General features: G+C 53.2%; 1 protein-coding gene across 1 annotated transcript; it reads left to right on the top strand.

Annotated features, from left to right (window-relative positions):
• Positions 1-3174: 3174 nt before the first annotated feature.
• Dgat1 (diacylglycerol O-acyltransferase 1) lies at positions 3175-13090 on the top strand. Its single transcript, XM_052748133.1, has 17 exons — positions 3175-3635; positions 9055-9142; positions 10417-10457; positions 10548-10633; positions 10716-10768; positions 10901-11006; positions 11149-11256; positions 11340-11414; positions 11509-11612; positions 11702-11740; positions 11815-11856; positions 11932-11976; positions 12053-12165; positions 12240-12305; positions 12393-12480; positions 12570-12632; positions 12715-13090. The coding sequence occupies exons 1-17, from the start codon at positions 3415-3417 to the stop codon at positions 12865-12867; spliced, it is 1491 nt and encodes a 496-aa protein (XP_052604093.1). The 5' UTR covers positions 3175-3414; the 3' UTR covers positions 12868-13090.
• Positions 13091-13656: the final 566 nt, after the last annotated feature.

Genomic DNA, 13656 nt, shown 5'->3' with positions numbered 1-13656 from the left:
AGCACTGGTCTTGGCTTTTCTCTTACTGGAGAGGGTCCTAGCTGGACCAGTGGAGCACCTGTCTGAAGGCCAAGCCATTGACAGTTCCCCTGGGACATGGGAATCTGCTCTGTCTCAGGTATTCAGGGCGCTCATAGCTGCTGGGCCTCTAGCCCAAAGTCAGGTCCTGCCCAAGCTGACCTGGAATGGCTGAAATATACCGTGGGGGCTGCGGTCCCCTGGCCTGGAATGCCTCCACTCTGTTCTCCTTAGTACTTCTGCAGCTGTTTAGTAATCCTCTGAGATGGTGATGGAGGAAATGGGACAGCAGAGGCTTCAGGGTCCAGTCCCTCCCTTGGAGGCCTGCTGCTCTCAATCACTAAACTGTGGGACTGTGCTCCTGTACTGTTAGCAGTACAGTGTGAGGAGTCCCCAGGGCCACAGGCTCTTCGGCAGCCACCCACAGCCCTCAGATTGTAGACAGGGTGAATAGAGGAAATAGGAGGTAAGGCTGTGCTGGGTAGAGAGATCCACAGGGACAGGCGGTGGAGGCAGCAGAGGACTCACGTAGCGATGACTCCCAGCAAGCAGGTAAGTGTGACTTGAGTCTCAAACACTTGGTGTACATGTGGCCAAACTGGGTCAATCTTAGGTCAGAGCTGGACCAGCTGCCCACATCCTGGCAAGAGCAGGGGCCAGATTCCATCCAGGGGTGAAAAGGGAGAGATGGACCTGCAGCAAGTCAAGGACCATGTGCCAGCAGCTGGGAGAAGAATATTGCCACGGGGGAGGGCCCACTCTGGGAAGCTTAGACAGCGGGAGCAGCAGGAGCGAAGGTACACCTGGCATTAGAAGTTGTTAGCCAGGCTCCCCGCGGAAGGATCTTAGCGGTCACTGTCTCTGGCTGGGAAGAGATCATTTCCTATTTGCAAAAGAGGAACCTGAAGAAAAAGAGCTTGTGGAAGGCTGAAGCGCCTTTACATAGCTCTGTCTCGTTGTTCCGCACACCCAAACACCACTTTGTCAGGTAGCAGAGACTTGCAAGAAAGTCTCTTATCTGCCTGCTTCCTAGAGGACTCCGCGGTGTGTCTTGGTTGTTGCTGTTCTTTTAGGGTGCCGGGCCAGAAGAGTGAGAACAGCTTCCTTGGAGGGCTGAGATGAGCCTACTTCTCCACCGCTGTGAACTCTCCCCAGCAGGTTTCCTTGGCCTGCTTGTGGCCCCAGGGTGCTGGGGTCAGTCTGAAGCTGTTTGCAAACTTCCAAAAACCCTCCCGGCCGTCTTACTCTCTCAGGCTTGCAAAAGCTCCAAGGCCCAAACCCCTTGTGTGGCCACTTCCAGCAGGGAAGATCCGCACCATGATTTCCTTTCCGATTCTTCCATTCACACTTTTTTTTTTTTTTTGGTTTTTCGAGACAGGGTTTTTCTGTGTAGTTTTGCGCCTTTCCTGGAACTCACTTTGTAGACCAGGCTGGCCTCGAACTCACAGAGATCCGCCTGGTTTTGCCTCCCGAGTGCTGGGATTAAAGGCGTGCACCACCACCGCCCGGCCCAATCACACCTTTATTTCCAGCCAATCTCACCTGTAATTTTTCTTTTCTCCTGGCACCCTGGGTCATACTTCACCCTAGATTTTGATAGTGAAGCGGTGTGCACCAGGCAATTCCCCCTCTCAATCATCCATTCCAGTCTTTTCTCCTTGAGTCAGGCCTGGTACTCTGATATAGGTCCCAACTCTTTGCCACAGGTCTCCACAGGACCATCATTTCTGATGGCTCTGGTCCATCCTCTGGTCCCTTCACTCCCCTGGACTCTTGCAGGCTGACAGCTTTAAGCCTGGATGTCAATGAATAGCTGCCTCCAAGGAGATTTTGCATTCTATCAGATGGTGTGAATTCATCTCTTGCTGGAGTGGCAGCCTGAGCCTCAACCTCACACTTTTAGTTTCTGGTTTCATACTAGAAGTTGTTGTAGCCAGAGTGCTATCCCAGGAACACATGGAGGCCTCACATTTACTGACATGGGGAGGTAGGGAAAGGATGGCAGAGTTCACATGACTCATCCTCACACTTTAGATTCTCAAGGAGACATTTTCTTTCACTCTGCCTCCTTTTGGGGTCAGTATTCACAAAGACCTAGCCCTGCCTTGCCCAAGCCCAGCTGAAAGGCATGCTGGGCCAGCAACAAAGGAATGTTCTAGGAGACTGAGTAGATCAGATTGGCTCTGATCCACAAAAGTCCCTGCCCGGGGCTGCCTTTCTCTGCACACTACACGACAACTGCAAGGTAGCCTCGGTTGCTCATTATGGTATGTGGCATGAAGAGAGAGTGACAAGAGGAGAGGAGTCAGTGGATACTACTGAAGTGGGACGATTCCAAGAGGAAGGCTGGTGGCTGTAGGGGAGGCTACCAACCCCGGGGTGAGCACTTGCTTGCTCTATAGAGGTGCTTCTTGGTTCTGGTATCCACAGAAGAGCAAGTTACTATTCACCTTGGTCCTCCTTATAGCGTTTCTGAAGGAAATCAGATGTATGCACTGTGATGTCTCATCCAGGAAGGATTAGGCCCGCGACCGGGGTGTGGGTTGGAGTGTGGGGCGGTGGAGGAAGAGGCCATGGTGATTAATGAGTTGCTTCATTTAACAACAACCGGGCGGTTGCACAGACTTGCTGTGATATGAGTCTGGTTATTTCTCCAGCTTGATCCTTTGACCGGGCATGTCCTCCAAGGTCCATTTAAAGCGGTTCCTGATTAGCAGCTAGGGATCTCTCGGAGAACGACTGTGCCAGGGCTGTTAGCTCTGCCGGTAGTACGCAGGAACACGGGTCTGGGGCAGCAAGACGTCACTGCACGCACAGTTTCATAAATGACCCACACCCAAACCGCTGCTGGGTAGAGGGATGACGAAATTATGTATTTACAGAAGTGGGACAAGGGACAGGCAAGAGGTCAGGGGAAGTGCGCAGCTGCCAGGGAGCCGGGAGCCGGTGCAGTCCACCTCGTTCCAGAGTGACAGAACCTCGGGCCAGTTCCAGAGAAGTTCGCAGCCCAACTGCGTGCAAACTTGCTCCAGCCTGCCTGTGACTGCAGAGTTCCCAGAGTGCTATGCGCCGTTGACTCACGGTGCCTTCAACTCCCAGGAGGCTCCGCGCCCCGTTCCGCAATTCCCAGTGGGCTCCGCGTCTTCGCTCAGGCCCCGCCCCCGCTGGGCTTGGGACTACAAATGGGCTCTCAGGACCCGCCACCGCCAGTCATCTGCTCCGCAGCAGCGCACGGGCTCACCGTCGCAGAGGTAGTTGTGGCCTGCGCCGGCTACGGAGGCCGGCAGGGGGCGGCGGCGGAGGCCGTTACTCAGGGTCCAGAGGCGGGGCGGCGGGTTCCAGGCGCTGCAAGCCGGCGGGCCGCGACTGGGCCACGACGAGGTGCGAGCCGAGGCCATGGGCGACCGCGGAGGCGCGGGCGGCTCTCGGCGTCGGAGGACTGGCTCGCGGGCCTCCGGCCAGGGTGGCGGCGGGCCCGTGGCAGCCGAAGAGGAGGTGCGAGACGCGGCTATGGGCCCCGACTTGGGTGCCGGGGGTGACGCGCCAGCTCCGGCTCCAGCTTCGACCCCGGACAAAGACAGACACACCGACGTGGGCGACGGCCACTGGGAGCTGAGGTAGCGGAGCGCCCGACCCCCTACATCTGATCTCCCCAGCGACGCTCCCAGTTCTTAAAAGGTGGCCACAGCTTTGCGAGTCCCGAGTCTGGGGGTCCCCCTGGGCTACACGAGGACACAGGCTTTGGGGAGAGGGTCACTTGCCAAGGTCACCCAGGTGGGGTTCGAGTAGCGAGCCAGGGAGCCCGGGCAGAGGAGTAGGTAGCAGCCCCTTTTCCAGATTGCTTAGGGAAGTATACCTTGAGGCAGGTCCCTTGAGGTTCTTTCTGAGGGGTGGGTAGGAGGAAGTCTTGAGCACTGGGGGTTGGTGGTGAATGGGCTTTCTTGTATGGAAGGAGATGTTTTCGGGGGAGGGTTATGATACAGAGTTACTTTTGCAGAACTATGAGGGGTGTCCTGTGGGTAGAAGGCTGCTAGAGACTCCAGAGGACACAAGCCTGTTTGAGGAGAGGGGAACAGGCATTTGCCCGGGGAGGGGACAGTACAGGAAGTTTTCTTGTACTAACAGAGTGGCTGCACGGCTTATTCACCCCTCTTCCTGTAAGAAGGAGGGCCTGAAGCCCTGCTAATGTTACCAGAATGGCTGCAGGCTATAGGGACGGAGCTGACTCTGTGAGACTTTCATCCCTTGGTTGGAGTACTGGAGAGAGATTTGGTCTGGACACACCTATGGGAGAGGCCCTGCTTAGCTGAATGCCTGACTATAAGATATGGGAATGCACCATGTTCTTTGGCAGCATTGACTGCTTCCTCCAAGCTGGCCCCGAGGGTCTTTCAGGTGTTCATCATGGGACCCTTTAGTAGCTCTGGGTTAGGAAGTAGCTGAGGGGCTAGGAGGAAGTGGACAGCTAGGCTGGCAAAGACTTGTTCTGTTGGTATCAACGGAGTCTTTGTCTAGTGGGCACTGTGGGGAGGGGGCCCCCAACTGTCCTTGGGTGTTCACAGTTCACCTGGGAGATAAGATAAATTCAGCATGAGGCAGGCATGGCACATTGTGGACAAAGGTCAGGTAAGAAGGCCGTGAAGGCGCAGTGTGGGAGGAGACTGGTCCTCCTAAGAGGGATGGTGGTTTTCTGTAATTCAAAGCTGCTCTTGAGGGAGGTTGGCTTCCCACTTTCCATCTGAGATGTTGATTTCTCTATTTCATTTTATTTAAAACAAACAAACAAACAAACAGGGTTTCTCCGTGTAGCCCTGGTTGTCCCGGAACTGGCTCCATAGACCAGGCTGGCCTTGATCAGAGATCCACCTGCTTCTGCCTCCCAAGTGGTAGGATTAAAGGTGTCCATGCCCAGCTTCATCTGAAAAGATGTTAAGGGTTCTAGAATTCCTCTATGCTGACTACCCTCATTGCCCTTCCCTTTAGGAGTCAGGAATTTTGCTAGTATGACCTCTAGAGGGGGTGGGAATAGTATCTTTTTATGTGAGATCTGTTGTGGGATAGGCAAGAGAGAGCAATCACATCTTTGGATGATGGCTTAACTTTTTCTGTGCCCTCTGGTGTGAGGTTTGTGCAAAGCTAGGAAATATGTATGTGTGTGGAGTCTCTGCTGTGATCCCCCTGCCCATAAATGGATGATAGATTGCAGAGATGGGGTGGGAGCTTGTTATCCCCTTGTGGGCCTCGTTCCAATTTGGGGATGCCACAGGGCCTCCTAGTTGAGGTGCTGTATTCCATTCTTCCTGTTGGTGGGCCAGCTCTGACCGCCTCTTGGAGTTGGCCTGTAGCTCACCCCATTGCCACTGGTCACTTGCCAACTCCCCTTCCCTCTGTTGTTGCTCTTGGCAGCACAACCTTTCTCTCACTCTTCCTCTTGACTGCTTGAGCTTCTGTATCCTCCCCTTCCCTATATACTTCCTGCTCACTTGAAGCTGGGCCATTGAGCCAGGTTCTTGATGTTAGCTCCTTTTTTCTACCCTGTGGCAAGGTGAGGCTGTAAGTTCTGTTGCTTGCTCATCTTCCCAGATTACACACATTCCTGTGCACCCAAGGCAAGACCTTATAGTGGTGGGTTTTCCCCAGGGTATTTGTCCCTGACTGACTTTTGCACATCTCTCGTAGGGTCTGGGATTATGAGGCGCTTACTTCAACCATCTTGTACCCCAGGGCTTGGCCCAGAGGGCAGCACAGAGGAAGTGCCAGGTGTCAGCTGGAAGAGGAGCTAGCATTCTGTTCCCTTCTCTTTCTGTTTGCTGTTGAACCTGAACTGTGGTCCCTAGATGAAGTCCATACTTGGAGATTGATCCTTTGAGTGCAGTACAGACCTTGGCATGTGTGTGGGGATGGACATGTCTTACAATGCTTTTGTGTGGTGAGGAGAGGTAGGAGAGATGCTAGCTCTCCCTTGCTCTACGTGTGGTTTACTTGGGTAGGCCTGCGTGATATAGGAGAGATGGCCAGCTATCCTGTGTCCTTTTGGCCTCAGGGAGTGAGTGTAGAACAGCTGGAAGGCACAGGACATGGGCAGGCCCTTTAGTAGGTGAGAGGGTGGCACAAACAGCTGTGATCATGGCTAGCCAGCTCCTCTTTTTCCTTCTGGCCATTTCTGCAGCCTGCCCTTCAGCCCACTTGCTTCTGGTTACAGTGGCAAGCTTGGACCTTTGCAAGCATTGGTGGATGGGGGCTTCTTCTCCTGGGACAAGTGTCTCTCATCTATGAAGGGAGGGAGTAGCATGAGTGGAGGTGGGGCAGTGGGAATGCTGCCTTCAAGATGCTGGATGGGCTGTCCATAGAGGGACCTGAGACATTGGTGTGGACAGTTAAGGAAGGAATTAGAAGCCCAACAGAAGGAACCTAAAAATAAGCTCTTAAGACATTGTCTGCTAAACCAGGCAAGCATCCAGTGTGGTGGCACATGTTTGCAATACCAGCACTTGGGAGATTAAGGAAGGAGGGTCATCAAGGCCAGCCTGGACTACACAGACCATGTCTCCTAAAACAAAACAAAGATTGTCTGCTTACTGTCAGCTCTGAAAAGGGGGACCCATTCTCCACTTCTGTCTTCATTCTGGAGATGGCCACAGAAAAAGCAGCATGGTCTCCTTGGTTACTCAAAGGGGAGAGAGGTCAGTCTTGTGAAACAGCTTTGGTTATGTGCAAGCAGTAGTTGGTGGGTTGTGGCACAGAGGCCAGCCATGAGGTTCTGGGGCCAGGAGGCTTTGGGACAGTTGTGCTGAAAGCACAGGGCTTCAGCTTGGGGGAGGGGACTCGTGGAAAGGTCTAGTGGACAGACCCAGAGGTGCCTTCCTGCTTGTCTCATGATGTTGCCTCTTCATTTTCTTTCTTTTCTTTCTTTCTTTAATGGTGTTGTCTTTTTTTTTTTTTTTTTTTGCCGAGACAGGGTTTCTCTGTGTAGCTTTGCGCCTTTCCTGGAACTTACTTTGTAGACCAGGCTGGCCTCGAACTCACAGAGATCCGCCTGCCTCTGCCTCCCGAGTGCTGGGATTAAAGGTGCCACCACCGCCCGGCTGGTGTTGCCTCTTAAGGATAGCCACATCAAGCCAGTGAAATCAGTTTGGGGGTGTACCCCAAACAAGGGCAGCAATCAGAAAGCAGGGGCAGATCGGGGGAGAAAAGAGGTCCTCAGTAGGGACCACAGTCATATCATATGGGCCTAGTGTGTAGATGCTGGAAGACTAGTCCTGAGGAAATGGACAATTGGGAGTGGAGTTGGGCTCGAACTAGGGTGGAACTGTCTCACTTTGGTGCTGTAGCATGGCATGGACCGTAAGAGGGATATGACTACCCTCCTACTAACCAGGAGCTAGTGTAGATGAGACTAGGTAGATCTGTTTCTTTTTTCTTTTTTCTTTTTTTTTTTTTTTTGTTTTTTGTTTTGTTTTGGTTTTGGTTTTTCGAGACAGGGTTTCCCTGTGTAGCTTTGCGCCTTTCCTGGAACTCACTTGGTAGCCCAGGCTGGCCTCAAACTCACAGAGATCTGCTTGGCTGTTTCTTTTTAAAGAGACAGGGTTTCTCTGTATAGCTCTGGCTGCCTGGGATCTCACTCTACAGACCAAGCTGGACTCAAACTCAGAGATCCACCTGCCTCTGCCTCCTGAATGCTGGGATTAAAGGAGTGCATCACCACTGCCAGGCTTTTTTTTTTTTTGGGGGGGGGGTAGGTCTCAGTCTTGAGCCTGGCAGTGGTGACACACATCTTTAATCCCAGCACTCAGGAGGCAGGTGGATCTCTGTGAGTTCGAGGCCAGCCTGCTCTACATAGTGAGTTCCAGGACAGCCAGGACTGTTACACAGAGAAACTGTCACGAAGAAAGAAAAAGACCTGTCTTTGATAGCGAAGACTGGGCTTGTTGCTATGGCCCTCCGCCTCTTTGACCCTCTTCTGGAGAGGGCTGTCAGACTTCCAGCCCTAACCAAACCTAGGGCTTGCCCTTGTTATTATGATGTGAGGTCAGCCCTAAAAGGGCATCTGTGGGATAGCACCTATAGAAGGTTTCCTGGCCTGCTCCTCCAATGTCCCAGGGTAGAGGTGTATGTGATGAGAGGGAAGGGGAGGCCCTGGCCTCTTTGCTTACAAAAGCTAGGTCTTGCTCAATTGTGTGTGGCTTCCTGGTGGCATGGCAGCTGGAGGGCAAGGTGGAGCCACAGCTGGTGAGAGTGAGGGCATTAGTTACTGGGACTAGGGCTCTGGGATGTTCCTGTTGTCTTTGCCAGGAGCTGATTCTGGCCCTTATCTTAGTCACACAGTGCTCCTCTGCCAGGCCTGGTATAGTTCTTGACAAGCAGTGTCTATTTGGGTGTCCTGCATCCCATCACCGGGTGAGAGCTTTCATAAGTAGTAAGGAGCCTACTTCTGGGGCCTTCCCTGTCATCAGGCCTGAGTAGTTGCCTCCTGGCCCCTGAACCAAGGCAGGGAGGGACACAGAACTTGACCTGAGTAGGGAGGGCCAAATCACTGCTTCTCAGAAAGGTAGGTTAAGGCGGGGCACTTGGCCAACTATTATACTGGGCCTATGTGTCTTAAATGTAGGGAGAAAGCTTTTCTTGGCCGTGGTGGGAACTCCTCCATGAGTGATGTGGTAGGTCGGATGGGCAGATTGGGCAAGGTAGACTCCACCTTGTCCTGCTGTCCCAGCAGTACTTGGTAGGTCCCCATAGGTCCACACATACCCAGGTGGGATTATCTTTGTGGCCCAAGAGCATGGTTGCAGTTGGAGCTTTCTGGAGCTCAAACTCCATGGAGACCCATTTAGCTTCTTCTGCCTGTGATGAGCATTTTCTGCTGCCTAGAGTAGCTATATAGCCACTAGAATGGCCTTACCTGGCTCCTCTTCCTGTTTGTAAATGGATAATGGACTCTGGGTAGAAAAGACACCTGGGGCAGGAGTGGGTCACTGTTTTTATCGCTGTCCTACTGGTAATTGCTTACTGGGCAGGGTCCTGTCTCCTTTTTGCTAGGTGCCATCGTCTACAAGATTCTTTGTTCAGCTCAGACAGTGGTTTCAGCAATTACCGTGGCATCCTGAATTGGTGTGTGGTGATGCTGGTGAGTAGGAATGTGGGAGCAGACTCACTGAGGCCAGGTGTGGTAGAACCTTCTAGGGTGCCCTTGCCCTGGGTACAGGCTCTGCCCTTTGAAGGCTAGCTCCATGTAGCTGCTAGCACTAGGCTGGTTGGGAGGAAGCAGGGGTTGTCCTTGCAGTGGCTACACTGGCTTTCTCTTGGATCCCAGGCTAGCTCTGTGGGAGGCTCAGTGGTAGTAGAGACGATGAGTGTCTTGAATACTCTGGTAGTTCCTCAGGTCCCCCTTGGCTGTTTAGGTGTGATATGGGAGAGCAGGGAGATGGAGAGGAGTATTGGTTACTCTTTAGGCTGGGAGGCTGAGAGGCTGAGGAGGGGGCACTCTGTGTCCTCCCTGGAAAAGTATGGACAAAATCTTGAGGATGTATGTCCTATGCCATATGGGCAGAACCAGCCACTGCTTTGTAGGTCTTCCTAGTCCCTTTCCTTGAGCCTTGGGTATAGGTGGTTGGGGTGCTATGCCATGTCCAAGCCTATTACCTCTAGGGCCTGGTTCCTACTGGGGCTGTGCATCTCCACCCCAGAAGCCTTTGGGTCCAAGGCTCAAAGGGACAGCCTGATGGGTGGGTCAGGGGCAAAGGACTATCTTCACCCAGCTTCTAACACTCAGATATGGTCTGATACCTATTGCCCAGAAGTGTCTGCTCCTGCTTTAGGCATGGCTTCTTTGGCTATCCAGTGTGGAAGAGTCTCTACCCTATTGTGCCCTGAAAGGTTTCTGAGGCTTTCAGCACCTTTTCTCTGGACAGAGGTTTAGGCCTTGGTTAGCTGTACCACCTCCATGGTCCCTTCTCTGACCATCCAGGCAAAGAACCTCACCAGTGTTTCCCTTTCAGTATTGGCCAGTGGCTCCATCAGTTTGGGTAGTTGGCCAGGTTGGTGGCTCCAGGCCTGGGACTGGTGCTTGTGAGATGGATGAGGATGGAGATCAAACACTGAGTCTCAGGCTCAAGTCCAGAGGCTTAGTCCTTAGATGAGCTACACTGGTCCACACTCTTGGAGCTTTGAGTATTGTTAGAGTAGCTGACCCCAGTACAGAAAAACCCACCCCTGATCTTTTCTATTTGATGGGTCTTTCGGCTGCCTGTCCTGTCCTCAGGGCCTGCTTATAGCCTCTAGGCTCTTAACTAGGCACTGAAGGGACCAGTACCCTGGGCAAGGCTAAGTGTCAGAGGTGTTGGGGTCAGGTCGGCTGTGTTAGCACCACTGGGGTTGAACCCTCCTGATTGTCTCTTGCAGATCCTGAGTAATGCCAGGTTATTTTTAGAGAACCTCATCAAGTGAGTACTTTCCCAGGCCCCTTATCTCTCCCCTGCCTGCTCAGGCCGTGAGGCCCACCTCTACTCAGGCCCCCATTGCCCCACCCCCAGGTATGGCATCCTGGTAGATCCCATCCAGGTGGTGTCTCTGTTTCTGAAGGACCCCTACAGCTGGCCTGCCCCATGCCTGGTTATTGGTGAGCTGCACTCCAAGAAGGGCCATGGGTGGGGGATAGGCTGGCCAGGGCCTGAGCCTGTCCTGTGATGCTCTGTCCTCAGTATCCAACATCTTTCCTGTGGCTGCATTTCAGATCGAGAAGCGCCTGGCAGTGGTAAGTGGTGTGGTGCCCATCCCCCTCCTTGCTCCAGTCACTGGTGGCCTACTGGTGATAGGCTCTTCTTACTAGGCCTGATAGTCCTCTCCCAGGGCAGAGGACCTGGTTGAATGCTCTCTCCCTCTCCAGGGTGCCTTGACAGAGCAGATGGGGCTGCTGCTACATGTGGTTAACCTGGCTACTATCATCTGCTTCCCAGCAGCCGTGGCCTTACTGGTTGAATCCATCACTCCAGGTGTGTCTCCATCCCAACCATCCCAGCCCATGCTGAGCTGACCCCAGGTTATTCATGTGATGTGGTTGGTCATAGCTGAGCCTACCTTTCCTGTGTTAACCATGGTGTGTGGGCAGACATGGCTGATCCACCTATCTTGCAGTGGGTTCTGTGTTTGCTCTGGCATCATACTCCATCATCTTCCTCAAGCTCTTTTCCTACCGTGATGTCAACTTATGGTGCCGCCAGCGAAGAGTCAAGGCCAAAGCTGGTAAGAGGCTGTCAGGACTAGGATTTGCCTGTAGGACTGACCCTGGGCTGCATGGCTCACCTGCTGTCTTGTTTTGCTGGCAGTTTCTGCAGGGAAGAAAGTCAGTGGGGCTGCTGCTCAGCACATGGTGAGCTACCCAGACAACCTGAACTACCGAGGTGAGGACCCGTGGAGTTGGGGCTCTCTCTCAGAGGCAGGACTGTAAGTCAGGCTCAGGGCTCTGTAGTCCTAGTGCCCACCCTTCCCTTCTAGATCTCTACTACTTCATTTTTGCTCCGACTTTGTGTTATGAACTCAACTTTCCTCGGTCCCCACGAATACGAAAGCGCTTTCTGCTACGACGGGTTCTTGAGATGGTAGGTTTGGGCCTTGAGGGCTGGTTTGGGCAGGGCTTGGGGTATGTGTGCAACTGAAGTCTCAGCCTAGTGCTGTGTTCTCCCCCCAGCTCTTTTTCACCCAGCTTCAAGTCGGGCTGATCCAACAGGTACGTGGTGTGACTGGGTGTATGGTAGGGCTTAGCATAGCTGAGGGAAACGAATGTGCTGCTTTCCTTTGCAGTGGATGGTCCCTACTATCCAGAACTCCATGAAGCCCTTCAAGGTAAGGTTAGGTTCCACTGTGGCGGGGGTGGATAGGGGAGATGATACAGCCAGCTGAGGCAGCCTCTCTCCACAGGATATGGACTATTCACGTATCATTGAGCGTCTCTTGAAGCTGGCGGTGAGTGTCAGAGGCTCCAGTGGGATAAGTGTGAGGGATAAGTGGGAAATCTGCAACCTGGAACTGTCTTCCCTAGGTTCCCAACCATCTCATCTGGCTCATCTTCTTCTACTGGCTTTTCCATTCCTGCCTGAATGCCGTGGCAGAACTCATGCAGTTTGGAGACCGTGAATTCTACCGGGACTGGTGGTGAGTGGTGTGTCCTTGGGGATCTGGGTAGGTCATGGCATGCTCTGCTTATCTCATTGTTTCTTGACCCCAAGGAATGCTGAGTCTGTCACCTACTTTTGGCAGAACTGGAATATCCCCGTGCATAAGTGGTGCAGCAGGTAGGGTGGTGTACGTACCTGTGGAATGTGGTTGTGGACCTGGGCCCTATGGCATTAGCCTCATCCTGTGGCTTCCTTGCTCTGCAGACACTTCTATAAACCTTTGCTCCGACTGGGCAGCAACAGATGGATGGCCAGGACAGGGGTATTTCTGGCCTCAGCCTTCTTCCATGAGGTAAGTGCTCTGAGCACATCCCACATCACCTCTGGGCAGGGCTATGGCCACCAGCTCAAACACTGACCTCTCTTGTCCCCATACTCTAGTACCTAGTGAGCATTCCCCTGCGTATGTTCCGCCTCTGGGCATTCACAGCCATGATGGCTCAGGTGAGCAACTCTGCAAAGCTTGTTTCCCTTAGTCTATATCTGTGCCAAGCCCCACCTGAGTGTAGTCTCGTTGTGTCCTCAGATCCCACTGGCCTGGATTGTGGGCCGCTTCTTCCAAGGGAACTACGGCAATGCAGCTGTGTGGGTGACACTCATCATTGGGCAACCAGTGGCTGTGCTCATGTATGTTCACGACTACTACGTGCTCAACTATGATGCCCCAACAGGGGCCTGAGATACTGCCAAGGGCCAGCCCTCCCTAACCTGGGCCAGGAGCTTTGGAGGGGTTCCTGGCTGCCTGCACACTCCTCCTAATCTGGGAGGCCTCTCTGCCCCTATGGGGCCCACTCCTGCTCTTGGGGATGGCACCTGAGTCCAGCTAATAATATAAGCCAGTGCTTGGGAATCTGTGCTGACCAGGGGCAGAGGGCATCAATAAAGTGCTGTCTAAAAACCTTCCTCAGCCTACTGGGGTTGTGGAAGCTGCTGAGGAGGACCTATACCCATGTGTGCTGTGCAGCCCCTGCTTCAGGGACTGACGTTCTCAGGCTCCGGCTAAGGGTATAGTGCTGGAAAGATTTGGGTCACATGGTTTCCGTCTACTTTACAATCTCACAGAGTATGCGACAAAGCTGTTCAGTTGCACAACAGGACACAGTAGGCAGCCACAGGCAGTGGTGGCTCAAGAACAGTGGCTGAGCAACGTTACTGCTCCTGAAAGCCTAGTGAGTTCTTGGCCTGCCCTATTAATGCATGCAGGCAGGACCAGGGCTCAGAGCTGTGTGCACTCAATAGAGGACCACCCTGTGGCAAGCTGGCTGTATTGTCTAGAGCCCTTGTGAGGAGTCGGGTTTAAGAAATGACATGTGGGGTTCAGGGTTTACTTGTGTTGATGTTGAACTCCAGGTAAGCACCCTGATTCCACAGGGCCACTGGTAGGAACCTAGACCTACATTTCTAGAGGCAGGGCAGTCATGGAGAGGACTTTGTATACTGACTGCCTGGGGTGTAGGAATTATATAAG

Source organism: Peromyscus californicus, unplaced genomic scaffold, assembly GCF_007827085.1.
Source record: "Peromyscus californicus insignis strain IS unplaced genomic scaffold, ASM782708v3 Scaffold_20__1_contigs__length_68692818, whole genome shotgun sequence".
Lineage (NCBI taxonomy): Eukaryota > Metazoa > Chordata > Mammalia > Rodentia > Cricetidae > Peromyscus > Peromyscus californicus.
Note: the sequence above shows the minus strand (reverse complement) of the source record. Positions and strands in the feature narration are given on the sequence as shown.

Coding starts and splice junctions, on each gene's coding strand:
- Dgat1 (XM_052748133.1), top strand. CDS start 3,415: ATGGGCGACCGCGGAGGCGCGGGCGGCTCTCGGCGTCGGAGGACTGGC. Junction 9,143..10,416: donor ATTGGTGTGTGGTGATGCTG/GTGAGTAGGAAT, acceptor TGTCTCTTGCAG/ATCCTGAGTAATGCCAGGTT. Junction 12,166..12,239: donor GAATTCTACCGGGACTGGTG/GTGAGTGGTGTG, acceptor CTTGACCCCAAG/GAATGCTGAGTCTGTCACCT.